Here is an 18,693-nt window from a genome sequence, read left to right as displayed (position 1 = left end):
GTGCTGATGGGCCTATTGGCAAAGCAGAAATAGAGACAGAAACATAGAGAACAAGTGTGTGGACATGGATGGAGAAAAGGGCAAGTGGGGTGAACTGGGAGATTGAGGATGGCACATATACACTATTATATATAAAACTTGGAGAAGGAAATGGCAACTCACTCTAGTGCTCTTGCCTGGAGAATCCCATGGACGAAGAAGCCTGGTAGGCTGCAGTCCACGGGGTCGCACAGAGTCGGACACGACGGAAGCAACTTAGCAGCAGCAGCAGCATATATAAAACAGATCATTGACTAGAGCCTACTGTATAGCACAGGAAAATCTACTCAGTGCTCTGTGGTGACCTAAATGTGAAGGAAATCCAGAAAGCAGGAGATGTACAATATGTACAGGTGATTCGCTTCGCTGTACAGTAGAAACTAACACAACTAAAGCAACTATATTCCAACAGAAATTACAAATAAACAATTTTTAAAAAGAAGGCTAAAATTGGAGCAAAGAATAAAGTAAGCTATGAGGCAGAGGCAGAGAGAAACACACCTGTGTATGTTTCTCTCTGCCTCTGTTGACCAGCCTGGGCTCTAACTCAACGGTCAGCAAACTTTCTTCTGTAAAGTAAATATTTTTGGCTTTGCAGCCAAATGGTCTCCTTGTACTCAGCTCTGCTGGTAGCACAAGCTGTAGTGCAGAAGCAGCTGTATATGGCATGCAAACAAATGTGTGCCAATACAACTTTTTTTATACAAACAGGCAAGCTGGATTTACCCACGAGGCCAGATTTGGCCCATGGGCTCTAGTTTGCCAACCCCCTGCCCTAACTAATCAAGTATCTGTCTTCTCTGCCCAATCGCCCTGTTATCGGAACTTGTTTAACTTCCTTGAAATATTATCCATTATTATCCAATCCCCTTCCCACTTTGAGAACCTCCAAGACTCTAGGTTCTGCTTCCCTGCTCGGTCTATGATACTTGCTTAATAATAGCAACGATGGAAGAGTAGTAGAGAAAGGGTTAACATTTACTGAATGTGTCATATTATACTAGGTTTTTCATAAACACTGTCTCATTGAATCATCAAAACAGTCTAGTGAGACAGACGTAATTCTCATCTCCATTTTACAAATAAAGAAATGAGTCTCCCAGGGGTCACATTTCCTTCTCATGGACAACCAGGGTGAGGCTGAGTTCCGACTCCAATCTGAGTTCTGACTGCAATCTGTCCAGATCCAAAGCCAGGGGTGACCACCACCCAAGGGCTGCTTCTCAGAGGCCCCCGTGGCTGTCCAGATAAACGGGGCCGACACAGCCCCTCCTGACCTCCACTGTCCTCTGGGGGGAAGGGCATGCCTTCTGTTGCCCCCAGCCTCTGCTGGACAGCGACTGGCCCTGCCAGACAGCTGGGTCATGTCTAGGCACTGGCTTGTCTACACTACACAAAGCTTTAACACTTAGCATAAACACAAGCGCAAGTGTCCGATGTGATGCATGCATTTTCCACGACTGGAAAATATTCTATCTATGTCTCCATCTCCTCCCTCCAACAACAGTGGCACCCAAGGGTGCGGAGAGCTCCTCAACTCAGCCCACAGGTTCAGAGTCAGCTAGGGAATCCCGATGTGGCTGGAAATCTCAGAACACAGCATGTGCTCCCCCGGAATATTCCCCAGTGCAAACAAGGCTGGAGGAGCTGAGAGGGGTGCTTATGTAAACACACCCAGCAGGGACCTCAGAGACTGCTGGGTAGGCAGGGCTGCTCCTCAAAGGAAGGATTCAACGGGCAAATTTAAAGCAAAGTCAATGAGATGATTTGGAAATTCCCCTGTTCTTGTCTTCTTGGTAAAGTGGACCAGATTTGTAGCATTTTTGTCATTTTCCCCACTGTGTTTAAGAAAAAAGGGTGAAAGTCATCAATGTTTTTTGATCCCATTATAACTGTACAGGTCATCAGCATACCACCAGAGGAGAGAGGAAAAGAAAGCCAATTAACAACAGTTCATCTTCAGCCTGGGAGAGCAGGTAGGACATACCGTACAGGGGCGGCTGAGCTCGTCACCTCCACCCCACCAGCCACCCGGCCTGATCCTGTTCATCTTTGTTGAATCTGGTTTCCCTATGGCAATATGCCACAGTTCAGATCCTGAAGACGAGCCTTCATCCCACCCTCCACCACATCAGTCATCTCACTGTGATGACATGTGCTCATGTACAACAGTGCAGAGAAGGCCTCTTGTTTCTAGGCAAACGCTGCAGAGAAAATGCTCGCTACTGAATGTGCTCCATGGTCTTTGCCCGAGATGTTTTGACACGGGCGTGAGCGACAAAGTCCTAAACATACATCTGCTCTCCTCTGTGGCCAGTTGTATAAAACTGCAATAAGACACACTTGATGGATTCACGATTTCAGAATAGCTGCCACAGAAGCAACCTGTGTACACAGTCTCAGACTAAGTGAGGGAGTGAACGTGAAGCGAGGGGGCTGGATCTGCATCCCCAATGTACAGAGCACCCAAGGGACCCACTCTGAGGCGGGAGGCAGAACACGGCCCAAACGTAGTAACTGAAAAGTAGGTACGTTGTCAAAAAGGATAAAAAACGACTGTGTCAAGCAGATACGCTGAAAGAAAAAAACAAGAATACAGAAAATTAAGCTTAAAAAAATGATATTAAAAAAAACCTACAAGAGCTAGTGAATTGCAAATCAAGGATATTTTGAAAAGTAGTTTTCAGCCTTAATATGGTACTGTTGCCTCTCCCCGCCCCAAGCAAATTAGAGATTTCTCTTCATATCACTATTGCTTAATTTTTGAGTCTGCCCAATGCATTTTCATTAAGTATCCTCTTTGACACAGACAAATGAGAACAAAGAGTGAGGATTCTTGACTAAGATACTAGTGGGAAAGAAGTAAAATTCTTTGCAAAATAATTTTCAACAATAGCATCAAAATTTACATTACCCACAAGTTTAAGCAGTAAGCTGAAGCTTTAAATGAATCACACATTTAACTAAATAAACATATCTTAAGCTATTTTTGCTTCAAAGGACAGATAGCAATTCACGCTCTTTGATATAACAACTTTTTCCAAATGTGGGGGGGATTTACCAATATGAAAACTGACCTAAGGCAAGTTCCTAGAAGCCAAGACTTTCATCTTGAATTTCATAATTAAATCCAAATAAATGAAATTAAGTGTTCAGTCAACAATTTTGCTTGAATATATGACTAGAAGCACTAGATATGTCTGTGAAAACGCATGAGGTAACTATTATAAATCTCACAGCCATCACTTTTGTATCATTTTATATGCATCCAATTTCAATAAATATTCAGTCCAATTATTGTTTTTCAATATTTTAAGTAATCTGTGACCTTAAAAATAAACCCAGTACTAGGATACAATTTCCCTTGACCACTCATGAAAACTTTAAGCAGTTTAAGGATTAGCACTGTGTATTTTTAACCCTCTTGACAGCAGACACTATCCTCAGAAAAGCACTGCTCGAGACCATGACAACCATACTACACTGCTTAATGCCTCCTCCCCAAATTCAGTATGTTAGAGTCAAAACCAATATATAAATATTACACACAATTTCCTTGGAAGACCAAAATGTTCTGATAGAAGACCACCTCAGTGGATAAAACCAGTAAGGGTTTCTACAGTCAGATTATTTTGTAAAAACCTCATCTTAATACCTTCTGGATAACCACGATGGGTAAATACATAACCAGGTAACAATGCTCAGACAGTCAAGAAAGCACATGGCAAGTTACAGATGTAAAACACTGGCTATTACAATTCCTTGACACAGTTCAGTTTAAGGTATATAATGTCTAAATTCCCATGTGTTTCACAAACTCAAAAAGCGAAAAAGAAAACTCACCCAACACTATACTACACACATTACTAACTCATTGTTCACAAAGAGAGATAGGCATAATACAGATGCAAGTAATGGTCATTGGTAATGAAACAGAAGGGGAGATATAAGCCATCTGATAAAAGTAAACCCAATCACTGAACAACAAGTATTTTGAGATATTACTTGTCATATTGACACACAAAATTCTTCTCAATTATTTCCAACCAATGTACTCCAAGCACGATGGTTGAGGGTGGTGGCATGCTAAACAAAATTTAACAGAGATAAACCTAATCCAGAAAAAAGATTTAAATATATCATAAACCTTCAAATGAATACAGACAGAAATGCTGTCAATTACAATCCTTTCTACATATGCCTTTGGTTGTTTATTACCTCTTAACCTTTCAGCAGGGATTTCCTATCAGAATTTTCCATTACAAATTATTCCCTTTGCTTACTTTTCAGGGTGCTGTACTTAACTCTTTAAGTCACCAGGGTCCTAATTAGATGGAGATGCCATCAAGCTGTGACCTGGGTTCCTGAAGGAGTTAATGTAGCTCACACAGAACCTTGCTTCCAGCGAGAAGCCAAACCTATGGTAGGTTTACAGGCAAAACAGCTATTTTTGTAAAAATGGTGAGCCTGACATCATAGTACTCTAACACTAGTTTACTGATCTGAAACCTGACAACCAAAATGTACACTTACTTCCTCAGATGGCCAACCTGCCCACAGGGAGAATCTGAACTAACTCAGTTTAAAAAAAAAATTGGCTGTCCTTAATGGAGAGCAAAGCTTTTGTTAAAAAAAGAACACACACAACAGCTATTTGAGTTTAAATGTTAATAAACTACTGAACCCTGTTTTGAATGCACACCTTTTTCTTTCTGTTCCCTCCTGTAAGACTTGAAAAAGAAGAAAAAAATATCACCACTGTTTCCCAAAGCCCATGGAGGCTGTGCTCCAATTCCTCCCCTTTCACCCCGACAACCCCCAAAGCAGCTAACAGTGACCAGCAGTGACACCTAAACAGCCTTCAGCACACAGCAGGCAGCGTTCTAAGTGACACATATATATGTGTACAGTTACACACACAGGCACACTCAACTCTCACAACAACCCGATGAGAGAAGTACTCTATAGTCCCCATTTCACAGACAAGGACAGCGAAGTGCAGAGAGACCACGCAGCATGCCCAAGGTCACGCTGAGACCACGTAGCATGCCCAAGGTCACACTGCTAGTCAGCGGCAGAGCTGGGTGTGAGCCCAGGCGGATGGCTTTAGAGTCAGTGCACAAAGCCACAGGACGATGCTGCAAAACACAGTAAACAATTCAAAAGAGAGTCTGATGCTTTGCTCAGCAGGGAAGTTTGCAGAGAACAATTTCGGAAATTATGGTTTTCACAGCTTCCTAGAATAACAAGGATTGGGAACATCTGTGGACAAAGTTATCTTCCAATACTGCTTTTGCATCATTTCTATACAAACTCTATCAAGCACAACTACCCTTCGACAAACCTGGTTAGCCAAGATTCAGAAACCAAAATCAAGGAGAAATAAGAAGCTATAAGAGGCTCCAGGGAGGCACATTTCTAGATTCACAAAGTAGGACAGTACTCAAAACATGAACCCAGTAAGGTGAACATAGACACTCCAGAAAACAATTATATCAGATATTTAATGAAGCGGTTTGTAAGTACTTTCAAAATCAACGAACTGATATAAACTTTTGGGAGGATAATTTGACAAATTCTCAATTGTCTTAAATAATATCCTTTAAGTAATTACTGCCTTGGAAATTTATCCTTAGGAAATCATTAGACATCCTTATATAAATTCATTTGCAAAGTATTTATTATATAAATATTTATAATAGGTTCTTTTTGATTTTTCTTTCTAATTTTTTTAAGTGTCCAAAAATAAGGGAAAGGATTAAACTGAATATACCATATGATGCAAAAAAACTGGAATAGCCAATGGCATGGGGACATGAATAGAAAATTACATGAAAAGAACAATAAATTTCTTTATACTAATATATAGCAAATATCAGGTCCATGTACTTCATATAAACACATTCTATCATCATAATACTTGTCTCTGGGTGGTGAGATTAAACTAGCATTCTTTTCACATTATCTATGTTTTATAGATTTTCTAACATAAATATTTATTAATTTTATCATCTGGAGAGAAAATCAAAATTTTTAAGAGAAAAGGCATTTGGTCATAAAGCCTAATATATTTTCATTCTTAAAATGACAAGCCCATGAGTCTTGTTTCCTTCTTGGATATCATGAATACACTGGCTGATCATCAGCACAGAATACATGGATTTCAGCACAGAATCTGACAGTCCTCATGACATTCTTGTTGAGAAACGTAGGCTGCCCTATAGTCAGGGCCCACAGAGTTGTTATGACATGAAAGGCCGAACCAAATACCACGGCTGAGCAGATGGCGAACTGCAGAGAAGGTCCTGCTTCTCAGCTCTGACTGTGGCTCACTCATGCCTTGGGCATGCGTTTCTCAGGTACGCTTTTCAAAGTCACGACTAGTGAGAAGCTAGGGGCAGAGGTGAGTGCGGGCAAGCGGGGTGACAGCCACTAATACTGACCATGTTTCTGGAACAGAATTGAGCACTGATTTGAGTTTTGCCAATGCCATAACCAATCCATACACAGCATTTTCCATACCTAAATAAAGTGTGTGTCAAATAAACATCACAATTACAGTTCAAAGAATTCTGACAGGCTGAAACACTCATCTGAAACCAAGATGCTATTTAACAGAGTCAATAAATGTAAAGCCATACGTTCAATTCAGTAACAATTCTACAAGTGTACTTGGCAACAGTTTGTGTGAAGCAAAGACCATTTTAGAGGAAATAACAGTTGGTACAATGAAGCATTTTTGACAAAGGGAGGTAACAAGTTCACTGGCAGATGTTACCTGAAAATACTGAATACATTTCTGACCTTCTTATTCAAAGATGGAATTCAACAAAACAGAGTCGAAGTCCAGAAGGATAGGATCAGGGACATCCTAAGTGTGATCAGGAATATTCAAAGGAATTGATACTGTTTAAATAGGAGGCATTTAAAGAGACCTAAGGCAATGGCACCCCACTCCAGTACTCTTGCCTGGAAAATCCCATGGGCGGAGGAGCCTGGTGGGCTGCAGTCCATGGGATCGCTAAGAGTCGGACATGACTGAGCGACTTCACTTTCACTTTTCACTTTCATGCATTGGAGAAGGAAACGGCAACCCACTCCAGTGTTCTTGCCTGGAGAATCCCAGGGACGGGGAAGCCTAGTGGGCTGCCGTCTATGGGGTCTCACAGAGTCGGACACAACTGAAGCGACTTAGCAGCAGCAACCAACGTTGAAATGTTTGTTCTGCAATTCTTTGCAGGGAGGATTGACTTAGCCTGTTATACTGGAAACTGCAGTCTGGTTTCTGTTTCTACTGTTCTGCTGAAATTGTTCATCAAAGTCAGGGATGACTTCAACTCATCGAATCCCAAAGGCACCTCTTTACCCGACATTAACAGACTTCACAGTGTTCAGTACACAGCGTTGTGCCCACCTTCCAACACTCCCATCTCCACCTCAAGGACAAGTCATTCTTATTTCTTTTCTTTAGTTCCTCCTTCACAAAACCTCTAGATGTCAGAGGTTGATCCACTCTCCACCTTCTTCTCTCATCTATTTTCTCTCAGTGATTTTATCTATTCCTATGGGTTTAAATAGCCTCTATGCTGATTACTTGCTAACTTAAATTTCTAGTCCATACATTTCCTCTGAATTCAAGATTCTCTTGTATAATCAGAAGCACTTCCATCAGAAGCAACCCTGACTCCACATCCTACCCTTTGGTGTGAGTCCTCCGCCTTCAGCATCACACACTCAGATGCTCCAACCAGAACCCTGGGGATCATCTTTGCATCATCCCTTGCCCTCACCTGTCATAGCCAATCACTAAAACGTCCATTCTTCCTCCAACTTGGGTCTCAAACCAGACCATTTCCCCTCATTTCCACTGCTGTTAACCAAGCCAACTGAGCATCATCTCTACAATGTGAGTTGATTAAGAGTCTAATGGTCTCCAGACCAATCTCCTCAGAGCCTCCCCGCCGCACCCCACCAAACAAAACATATGTTTAAACAGGAAGCTGGATTGTGACTTGTCTTTGCTTCAATGATGGTCTCATGCACTTTGAAGAAGGTATCACAAAGTATGGGCTCAGGACCCTTCAGTATAACAACCCTCACACCACCCAGTACCACTGTCCCCTTGCCTGGACTACACTGATTTGCTCTCAGTTGTGTAAGTGCAAGAAATCCTTTTCAGTCACTAGGACTTGGAAAAGGTTTTTCCTCCAGACTCTGCCAGTAACTGATAACTTCCTTTACTTTCTATCTTGGTTTAAAAGTCATTTCCTTGGAGAATACTCCCATAATCACCCCATCTGATGACAACCGTTGGCCCCTAATGATTTTCTACCACAGTCCCTTTTATGGGGGTTTATGACACAACTTATCACAACTTCTAAGGATGTTCTTCCTTAATTTTTGTCTCTCTCCTTAGCCCGCCTGCATGGAATGTCAGTTCCAGGAGAGAAGGAACCTGATTGTCTTATTTCTCATTGTATTAGCAGAGCTCAAAAACTATTAAATGTTGAATATGGGAAGACTTCACCCCAACATAAGGAAAACCTTCCTAAAAGTAAGAGCTGTCTGCCAATGGGCCAGCCTGTACTGACAAACTGACCATCATGGTGAGAGGGTTCGGGCAGATACGGGGTGGCTACTTTTATCTGAGATGGCATGCCGGCTGGGATCCTGGGCCAGATAACACTTCAGGTCTTTCCAGTTCTAAAAAGAGAATTCTAAAGGAGTTTCAGGTTAAAAATATACTCCCCAAGTAGCAAACATCATATTATTTTCTAATGAGCAGAAATTCTCTCTAAAATAGCCTCATGAAACCACTTTATACCCTGACCAAAAGTAACTCCCTGAAGTTAAATCAGTGCCGGCTTCCTCTGTCCACCCTGCCAGATGTGGTTTGGGACGATGACAGCCCACAGTGGCCCTCTTACCAAGCAGAAAAAAAACACGGCCCAGAAACGTCTTGGCAGAGCAAGCGAACCCACTTGCAGTAAACCTAAAGTTCCAGTCTTCATTCATTTGTGATGCTGCTCTGTAAACACAGCAGGATTGCTTTATTTAGTGTCACATCCATTAATAATGCAGAGATCTTTACACGGGCAGGTGGAGGAAATTAGTCCTGAGTGATTTCGTTACTACAGGGTATACGTGAAGTCAGAGGGACTCAGAGTCTCATTACAGCTGAGGCAGAAGCTGATGGCAGTACAGACAGAGGTCACGGAGCTGCCCACCACACCACAAAGCGATATAAGCAAGGCACCCACCTCACAGCCTTTCAGTATTAAAATGAGTTAATGTTTCTCCACCTTATAGATATGGGAGAGATCGAAGGACAACTTGAAGACCATTCCTTCTACTCTTTCACCTTCTTTTATCTCCAAAGTTTAAGTTAAAAAAAAAAAAAAAAACAAATTTGGCAAATATTTGCTTCTGATGGTAACTTTACAAGGATTGGCCAGTTTGTCAGAGGATTCAATAACGTACCACTAGACACTGCAAAATGTTGCAAATAACCCTATGAGACCGTGAGCTTTGTCCTTAAGGAATTTTTCACAAAAAATATTTTTCAAGAACATAGTAAACTTTGCAAATCCAAAGTTATTTAAAATTCCTTTTTATAACATTCAATGTAAACAATGTTGTGGGGAAATAATGTGTGGGGAAGCAGAGAATGAAAACTCTGAAGATCTTTCTAAAGGATTGGGGAGCAGTACCTTTCCATTTACAATACAAACTCCCTTCTACTTAACAATCTGTCTGCTGGACATTTATCATATGTGCATTCTCTAATTAGCAGATTAAAATAAGCATGTATGTTTTATTATGGCTTATAATAGCAAAAGCCTAGAAAACGCCAAAGGCCTGTCAGTAAGGCACAGTGTATCCATACAATGGGGTAATAAACAGCGGAAAAAGGCTGAGACAGGCCTCCACGTGCTGATGAAGAAAACTAAAATATATCAGCAATGAAAGCAGAGCACGTGTGTCTCTGTTGGTGTTGAGTTGCTAAGTGGTGTCCAACTTTTTGGCAATCCCATGGACTTGTAGCCAGGCTCCTCTGTCCAGGCAAGAATACTGGAGTGGACTGCCATTTCCTTTTCCCGGGGATCCTTCTGACCCAGGGATCAAACCTGAGTCTCCTGTATTGGCAGGTGGGTTCTTTTCTGCTGAGTCACGAAGGGAAGCCCTGTGCGTGTCTCTCAACACAAGTAAATATTCATTATTTAAGATTCTGGAGAAATGCATGAGAAATTTAAAAGTGGTTGTTTATGAAAAACAGGACTGAGAATGTGACTATCATATTTATTTTAAGCTCTTCTGTACCAGTTATTTTTACTATGTATATTTATTTACTATTATTTTACTCACAAGAATAGCAACTATATGCAGCATTTTCTGTATAGTCTGGAAGTATCTAGTTGCTCTCTGCAGGAATACAAAAGCAAGCATCCTTCCCCCGCCCCCTCCACAGGGGAGCCACAATCTACTCAGTGGACACTTAACCATCCCTCCCCAACCAGTCCAGGAGCCTTCAGAGTTTGTTAAAGTTCCTGTTCTCAGTCACTCCTTTCTCCTTTGTGTGGCCTACATGCACGAGTATAAAGAAATTTTAATTTTTGCCTTTCCAGTTTTAGATCTATAGCATCCATCTCTGAAAAGCTAATTTGAAGAAGAATGCATAGTTACTCTACTGCAAAAGATACCAAAGAAAAATCAGTGTTTTCTCTAGTCCTCTTTATTATATAACTATATTACCAAAACAAAATCAAGGAAACAAAAGTGTTTTCAACTTTTAAGTATAGTACACTCCATTTTGCCACATCTTGTAAGAACCAGAAAGATCGTCCAAGATGCTTTCTTCCCAATCTTGTATTTGCCTGTCTCAAAAATACTAAATCGTTCTTTCAACTAAAATTCCTTTCACAAGAGAAACTCAACTACACTAAAGTTGAAAAGATAAAGTGAAATCTACATTCAACTTATTTGATATTAAAGATCTTAAAGAGCATTTGAGCATTGTTTTGTTCTTATTCCATCAAAGAAGAAGGGCAAGAAAAAGAAAAGTCACAGGAAATCATGCCTCTGTTTTCCCTATTATTTGATCTTGTACTTGAGATGAGGAAGCTACTTATTTAGTATTAGGTGACCTTTCCAAAGTGTATAAAACAATCCCCATAGTACTTTTTCTTTGTCAGAAGATTGCAACAAAAGGCATTTGCTAAAATTTATTTTACATATCAATTCATAATTTTTAAATTTTGCTGCTGAATATAGGAAAGTCAAATATCTATTTGAGAAAACCTAACATCTACTTATTGGAGAAGGAAACGGCAACCCACTCCAGTGTTCTTGCCTGGAGAATCCCAGGGACGGGGGAACCGAGTGGGCTGCCGTCTATGGGGTCGCACAGAGTCGGACACGACTGAAGTGACTTAGCAGCAGCAGCAACATCTACTTGGCTGATAATGTGCCCCGCTAAACCTGATTTTACATAAGCATTCTGACCCACCCACCCCCAAAGAGTGACTTCATTTTTGTTTGTGGGCAGGGGTGTAAAAGTAATTAGTGAAATGAGCAGACTATGCATTGAGCTGGTGCACTGAGCTGTCTGTGGTACTGAAAAATGACAGCAAAGCTGCAATGTACTGAGCTAAGTCCTTACAAAGCCTCCCTATCACACTATTTTAATTCAACCACTTCCATCCATGACTCACCTGAACCATCTAATTTTGACAGACTGTTTATAAACGTTTTATAAAAGGTCACACTGACTTGCTTTCCAAGGTTCTTCATGGAAATGTCAGGGCCTCCCCAAGCTTTGCAAAAGAAGTTCTAGTGGACAGGCTTTAACACTGACTTTTTCTGAGTGCAGTGAGAAATCCTACCATGCACCAAAAACCCATACTAGCTAGCTCTCACTACCCAACCAACATACTGCTGTGCTAACAAGAAAAAGATTAAGTGTCACGTAAGACTGAATGCTATGTCCAGGAACATGCTTTGAATGGTGGCATGACCCCTACAGTGAGTTCTTTAACTCAAAGCTAATCAATATACTTGGGATTCTTAATAATAAACTGAGAAGTACATATTTGCTTAAAACTTATGAAAGAAGTACATCTATACCAATGACATCAGTAAGTTAAAAAGGGCACACTTCACCACTTTCCACACATGGATACATTAGCCTGTGCACTTGACTTCACTGTGTTTCAGAGTGAAGTATTTCAGAAGCAATCACTGACTCTACTCTCTGGTTGAATTAGAACACACTTTTGTGGTTCTTGATTTCTAGCTCAGGGTCTCCATATTTATTTTGTCCTTTTCCATTTTATATATTTTTTTTAAAAAATGCAGCTCAGATAAAATTTGTAACTTTAGCTGGAGGAAAAAAATCTCTCAAGATTAAACAGTAATAGCTATATCCAAACAACTAAATGATATCACCCGAGCATCTAATTTGATCTTAAGTGTGGTTGGTTTGGTAGAAACCATGCATCACCAATTTTTAAAAAATCTAACTTTTTGTGATATTTATGCTGCCACAGCAGTAAAGAGGTTCACTGTGCTTATAATCCTTAGGTGCAGCATTCATGTCTTCATTTTTAACACCTGTGCTATATACATACTCTAATCAATATATCTATGCATTTGTATAACAGAAATTATCCTCAAAATTAGCCAGGAGTGGAATTCTTTCAAGTGTAAAGTGATTTTTAAAAATATGGTTTATTTTATTTGTATTACTTTAAGTTTCAACAGTGTTATCAAATATGATCAAAATTTTTTTACAACACATAATTAACATCCGGCCAGTGTTTGGAGCTCTCAAACTCTTATAAGTTATTTCAAAATAATTTCCCAATAAAAAATGAGTGCTTTCAGGAAGACAGTTTGTTCTTGATATTAACACCACCAGATGTTCTTCACCATGAGTGTCTGTTCAGCTGTGTGTTTTTCAGAAGGAATAGGAATAATCTGAAAGCTGATGTCTAAGTAAAAAAACCCAAACACCAAAAAAAAAAAAAAAAAAAAAAAAACAGCTAGGTCTCTTTCCAACATAGATTAAGTAAAACTGCACTAGTCTTAAAAAAAAAAAAAAAAAAAAATTAAGCTACTTGACTTTCATAAATACCTATGAAGATTTTGGAAAAATCTTGTAAGTTTATCCCAATTCAAATATCAAACTTTTGGATTTAGAGAGGAAACACAGACAGACATGTCATGTTTCCGGGCTCCTGACACGCAGTAGCAGAGCGCAGCGGGAAGCATGATGGGTGGGGGCTAGCGGAACAGGGCAGTCAGGCTCTGTACTGTCTAGCTGTGGCATCTGGCAGGCAGGTCACCTCTTCTGATCACAGGCTTCTCATCTGGTAAACCAAGTCAAACGGCCATTAGACCTAGTTCGTTCCCCAGCCTCAAGCATTTTCCTTCTAGTCAAAATGAAAAGATACTCTTATGTGTAAGTTACATTTTAGTATTACTTTAAAATATTCAAAGAATCTCAAAAGCCCATGATCACTAGTGTTGAATTAAAGATGGACCTGTGTAAATTATTCAAATTTTAGAGTTCAAATGTGCTTGCCTTCTTTGGCTAGTGCAGTCTTATTACTTACCTCTAGATATTCTTACTCCTTCTAATTCTCCTTCTCTATCCTTAATCCTTCAATTTCACAATTTTCAAAGTCTTTGCAAATTTGAAAGCATGCTTATGTAATTTTTCCATCATCATGTGGGATCAAGTGTATCTTTATTTTGCCTGGGTAGTAGTTAAAATGGGTTTCTTCTACTGTCTTTGTGAATTACTAACTTAAAATTAATTTAACTTATAATTAATTAAATATAATTTAAATTTAATGGCAACTCCTAATGGAAAGCACCCTAAATTCAAGAGTTTAATAGTTTGGCCAAATAAATAACAGCTAATAAAAAAAACCAGAAAGTATATATTAGTGTAAATCGTAAACTGGAAAATCCCAATCTTTCTAAATTTTTGAAAACTCTAGTTATTTTATTCACTAACTTTAGTATGCTGTTGACCGAAAGCTACAGCAAAGTAAAAATCCTAAAGGTGACCCATGAATTTTAGATCAAATATTCTGAAATTGCCAGTTATTGGTCATATCTAACAACAGAGTTCCTGGCTGCATTTAGACAAACATTTTCCTAAGAAGTCCACTCACAAGGGCAGTGGCCTTTGCTCTTAAGTGACATTTTAAATAATAAATGTACCTAAAAATCTACCAAACTACCAGATATACAGAATTTGTATTCTAAATTCACAACAGATTCTTCTTTCTCTAATGTTAGGGTAAGATATAGAAAAGGTTAGAATTCTCCTCTTGCCTTATTAATGCACATTAGCGAGGAATATCCCAGGACTCTCTTCTTTTTTAAGCTACAGTTGGTATGGAAGGTGATACAGACAGGCACAATCTTCCCTAATGACCCATCCATCTTGTTAAATGTGTATTAAAGGAGAATACTCATCTACCCTACAGATTAAGGCTAGTGCTTAACTGGCCTTAAGGAAAGCATATGCAATGACAGTCATGGAGAAGTGGACCTACCTAAAGAAGAAGGAGGCGGGGAGGAATCTGAGGTTTAACAAATACATCCTGGAAACTACTGTGTATTTATATGCTGCACTGTTTTGCTTTCAACTTCTTGAAAGAACAGGTCAGGTGCTAAGGTAAGAACACAGCATGTGTCTTCTGTAACCTCAGGCAAGGACAGGAGAGCTTGGAAAAGCATCTGCTGCCTTGCACTTCCCCACGTTGGGGTCATTCATAAACAGTAGAGCAGTAAGTTACCTGTATTTCCCTGGCGTGGTAAACGATGATCAGACCAAGCAGGATGATCGTGGAGAGACTGATAAGGCATTTCAGAGCTAAGGAATACAGTGACGCCTGCAACAAAGACAGAAGCACTTTTTTAAAAGAAGCACTTTTTAAGCCCTGGGAGGGGTCGGCCAATCCCCAGCAATTGGATCTGAGCTCCCAGGGGGAGGATGGAGGTAGGGGCACCTGTTTTGGCTCTGTGATCCGTCAGGAAAGTGAGGAGATCAGGGAAGGCCAAGCAGCAGCGGGGGCCGCAACTACACGGACCCTAGTGCAGCTTGTGGCTCTCGAAATGAAATCCATGAGGAAATTAGCTTTGAGTTTAAGCCTTCGGGTTTGAAAGAGACCTCCTAAATCGTGAGCCTCAGGAGAGAAATAAAGCATGCTTTCCCCCAAGGAGTCCTGAAATCACTTCTTTAAAATACCCAAACTGACGGGGCATTCACTCCCTCCAGAACTTTGGCTGCGCGCGGAAAAGCTTCCTCTCCAGACTAGGGTTAAGGGTGCGAGTCGGAGTGGCACTCGTCCTCGCGGCGGACATCTCCGATCGTCAGGGGAAAGCTAGGGACCCGCAGGCAGAGAGTTCCCGCCAGCGACCGCCCCAACCACGAGGCGTCCAGCTTTGCGGCCCGGGAACTGTGGGCAAAGGGCTCGAGCACCTACCTTGTCGTAGGCGCCCCACGACAGCTCGGTCTCGATGACCATAACCACGATGCCGAACATGCCAAAGATGAGCGCATAGTCGCTGAGCCGCTTGCGCTTCTCGAACAGGGCGCGCCGGTGGCCCAGCTTGTAGCCGATGTTCTGGTTCTTCTTTTTGCTGGACTTGGTGCCACTGCTGCTGCCATGCCCGCTGCCGCCGCCGCCGCCACCACCACCACCTCCTCCAGTGCTGCCGCCGCCGCCGCCGGCTCCGTAGAGCGCCAGGTTATTGGAGTTGTTGTGCTCCGGCTTGGATACCACGATCTCCGGGGCTGAGGACGAAGCGGCGGCGGCCGCGGCAGCAGACGGGGAGGACGCGCCGCCACCTCCTCCGACAGACATCGGGGGCTGTAGGGGCTGCGCCTCGGAGTCCATCTCGTGCAGGTTCCGGCGGGACGCGCTCAAGTTGCTGAGCGGCCGCATGACGCCCCCGTTGTACCTACAGCTGCTCATGGCTATTTCGGTGAAGGGGTTGCTCTCGCGGCGCGCCTGGGGCTGGTGGTGCTGGTGGTGCGCCGGGTGCGGGTGGTGGTGGTAGTGCGAGAGCGGGGGCCCGGAGCCCAGGCTGCCGAGGCTGCCCGTGGGGCTGGCGGCGGGCTGCAGGCTGTGGCACTGGTGGTGCTGGGAGGCGGACGCTGGCTGTTGCGCGTACTGCTGCCGGAGCGCACTGGCATGGCTGGACGGCGTCAGCTCGCTCACATTGAGCTGGCTGCCCCGGCGCGACGAGCAGCAGCAGCAGCACGACGAGCCCGACAGCGGCGAGGAAGTGCGGGTCCGGAAGGCGCCGCCGCCGGGCGAGGAGGTACGGAGCAGCAGGGACAGGTTATCCCCCGCCCCCGCCCCCGGGGCACCGGAGGAGGCGCAGCTGTTGCACCGGAGGCATGGGCTGCTGCCGCCGCTGCCCGGCTGCTGGTGCGCGAGGTGCGGGTGGTGGTGAGGGTGCGGGAGGGACGCGAAGGGCGCGCACGGCTTGTCCTGGCTCTGCTGCTGCTGCTGGCAATGCAGGTGCGAGGAGCGCGGCGGCGGCGGCTGCTCCGAGAAGAAGCCGCGCTGGAACTGCAATGGGGTTTCCATGTCAGGGCTGTTAAAGCTGCAGGGAGACCAGGCGGTGGTGCACCCTGCGCAATGCGTTATGGTCGGGAGCGGAGACTCCTGCTGCTGGTGCGAGGAAGGGCCCATGCCGGCTCCGGTAGAATCCAGGCGGCGAGTCCGATTGGTCGGGCGCACCAAAACAATGGGCATGACATCACCTGCGGGGACCAAGACCGAGTTTGCGGCGCGAGGTTTAGGGGAGCATGTGTGTGTGAGAGAGAGATGGGGAGGGGGGAATCTGCAGGATGAAAACCCTAGGGTCCTCAGGCTAGGACAGGGGGAGGGCGAGGGTTCCACTTGCTGATGATCGGGGACTACCCTTGAGCCCCGAGGGCTGGGGAGTGCAGCGGGTTTGCAGTGAGAGGGGGAAAAGGTAGGGGCGTCCCTCCTTCCCGCGCCACAGCCCCCCTAACTGTTGCCGGACGTGCAGTCTCGATCACTTGCCCGGGCACTGCAGCACGTTGGGCCACCCCAGCCAGGGCGTCAGGCGAGGGAACGGTGCGGAACCCGGGGCCACTCCTTCACCGGCATGCACGCCTCTTAAGAGCTGCGGAGCAACAGCCCCCTCGCCCCACGCCTACGTCTCCCTGATTGTCCTACTGAGAGTGGGATGCCAGCCACCCGCCAAATAACTGTGGGGACACCCACTATGGAGAGAAAAGGTTTGATGGCTAGCTGAGCCAGTGCAGCAGGGCTTGGTGAGAACCCCGGCGCCTGAGCCCCAGGTTGGCCGCGGCGAGATCCAAGCGGCCCTCGAGCCCTAATCTTCCCCCGCCGCTGGGCTTCGGCGCCTAGTAGTCGGGATAGGCTGCGCGGCGCTCTCGCCCTAGTGCGCTGCGGCGCAGCAAGGGTTAACCGCCTCGGCGCCTGGGCAGGGGAGGATGGGGGCGGGGCCGGAGGAGGGGATCCCCTCCGTCCTCGCGAGGAGCTGGATTGGGCTTCCCGGGTCCCCCTGGCGGGGGTGGAGGGCTTTCCCAGCTACCGCCGCTCACATTTGCGCCTTCTGCGGAACATGAGGGGCTGGCGCCCCCGGCCGCCGGGTCCTGGGTTACGCGCTCAGGCCCTCTGGCCACCCCAGTGGATAGGTCCGTGGGCTTTTCCTGCCTTGGAGAAGACGCTTGCTTGAGGGTCTTGGGGGATGCTCAGCGACCGCCAGCCACCACCAGCTCGTCTTCTGTTCCTCTTCCTCCTCTCCACCTGCAGCACAGACAAAGCAAAGGCGGATCACTGATGCGCGACACCGAGCATCTTCTGTGCCTGACTGCAGCGGAGGATGGAGAGGGGCTGGCGTGGGCTGATTCACCCCGTCAGTCACACGCTGGCTGGGAAATTATTAACAATGAGAACTCGGGCTGAATAATAGTTGCTTGAGGACAGTACTGGAGTTTTGCTCTAGTTAGGTATAATATTTATTTGCTAATAAACCAATAAAAATTACGTTTTGTGTCTCACAAATTTCCTGTGATGTGTTTTCCTTTTAGGCGATACATTGCACTAACAAAGCGGCAAGGGAACCTTTCAAGGGTTCTTTGTTACTGCTCCATCTTACGTCTTTGTCGTTTGTATTTCTTTGTAAATCGAGATCCCCATTTCCAGAAAATGGAATGAAATACACTGGCCAGTTGAATATTTACTTTTTAAATTGTGATTTTAAAGCATGATTTTTATGATAGACGTTATAAAGAGTTAAACTGACCAAGAAATTAAAGTGAAAGCGGATCACCTTCATTAGGTAATTGAAATTCTCAGCTGGATCCAGTTTCTTGATATTCTACTCGGCAGCTACCCTAAAGTTGCTTACAAGGTACCTGCTCCTAAGAGAGTGTATGTGTTTCAATGCTATGGAGTGAATAATTCATTTTAGGATATCCTTTGGACATGAGTTAAAACAATTTAAAAATTTTTTTGTGCATCCAAGCAAACAAATCCAGGAGAAAAAAAAAAAAAGTAAAGAGTTGCTTTTAGTCCCAGAGAACGTGCATTTCTCAGTAGTCTTGGTCAAGAATAGAATTTGAATGGCTAA

At 43.8% G+C, this 18,693-nt stretch overlaps 1 protein-coding gene and 1 long non-coding RNA gene across 4 annotated transcripts in view; one reads left to right on the top strand and one right to left on the bottom strand.

Moving 5' to 3' along the window:
* The window catches only part of KCNN2 (potassium calcium-activated channel subfamily N member 2), a 515,917-nt gene that overhangs the window by 150,326 nt on the left and 346,898 nt on the right, over window positions 1-18,693 (bottom strand). For all 3 annotated transcript variants that reach the window (XM_027552617.1, XM_027552615.1, XM_027552616.1), the window contains 3 exons: window positions 17,663-17,867; window positions 15,540-16,828; window positions 14,850-14,945 (listed from right to left, as the gene is read on the bottom strand). In XM_027552617.1, coding sequence (XP_027408418.1) covers window positions 14,850-14,945; window positions 15,540-16,828; window positions 17,663-17,684 — 1,407 coding nt within the window. In that variant the 5' untranslated portion in view covers window positions 17,685-17,867. The remainder of the gene's footprint in view (window positions 1-14,849; window positions 14,946-15,539; window positions 16,829-17,662; window positions 17,868-18,693) is intronic.
* LOC113899214 lies at window positions 16,835-18,125 on the top strand. The gene is made up of 2 exons (XR_003512871.1): window positions 16,835-17,332; window positions 17,874-18,125. It is a non-coding gene; the product is annotated as an uncharacterized LOC113899214 (long non-coding RNA).

Source organism: Bos indicus x Bos taurus, chromosome 10, assembly GCF_003369695.1.
Source record: "Bos indicus x Bos taurus breed Angus x Brahman F1 hybrid chromosome 10, Bos_hybrid_MaternalHap_v2.0, whole genome shotgun sequence".
Taxonomy (NCBI): domain Eukaryota; kingdom Metazoa; phylum Chordata; class Mammalia; order Artiodactyla; family Bovidae; genus Bos; species Bos indicus x Bos taurus.
Note: the sequence above shows the minus strand (reverse complement) of the source record. Positions and strands in the feature narration are given on the sequence as shown.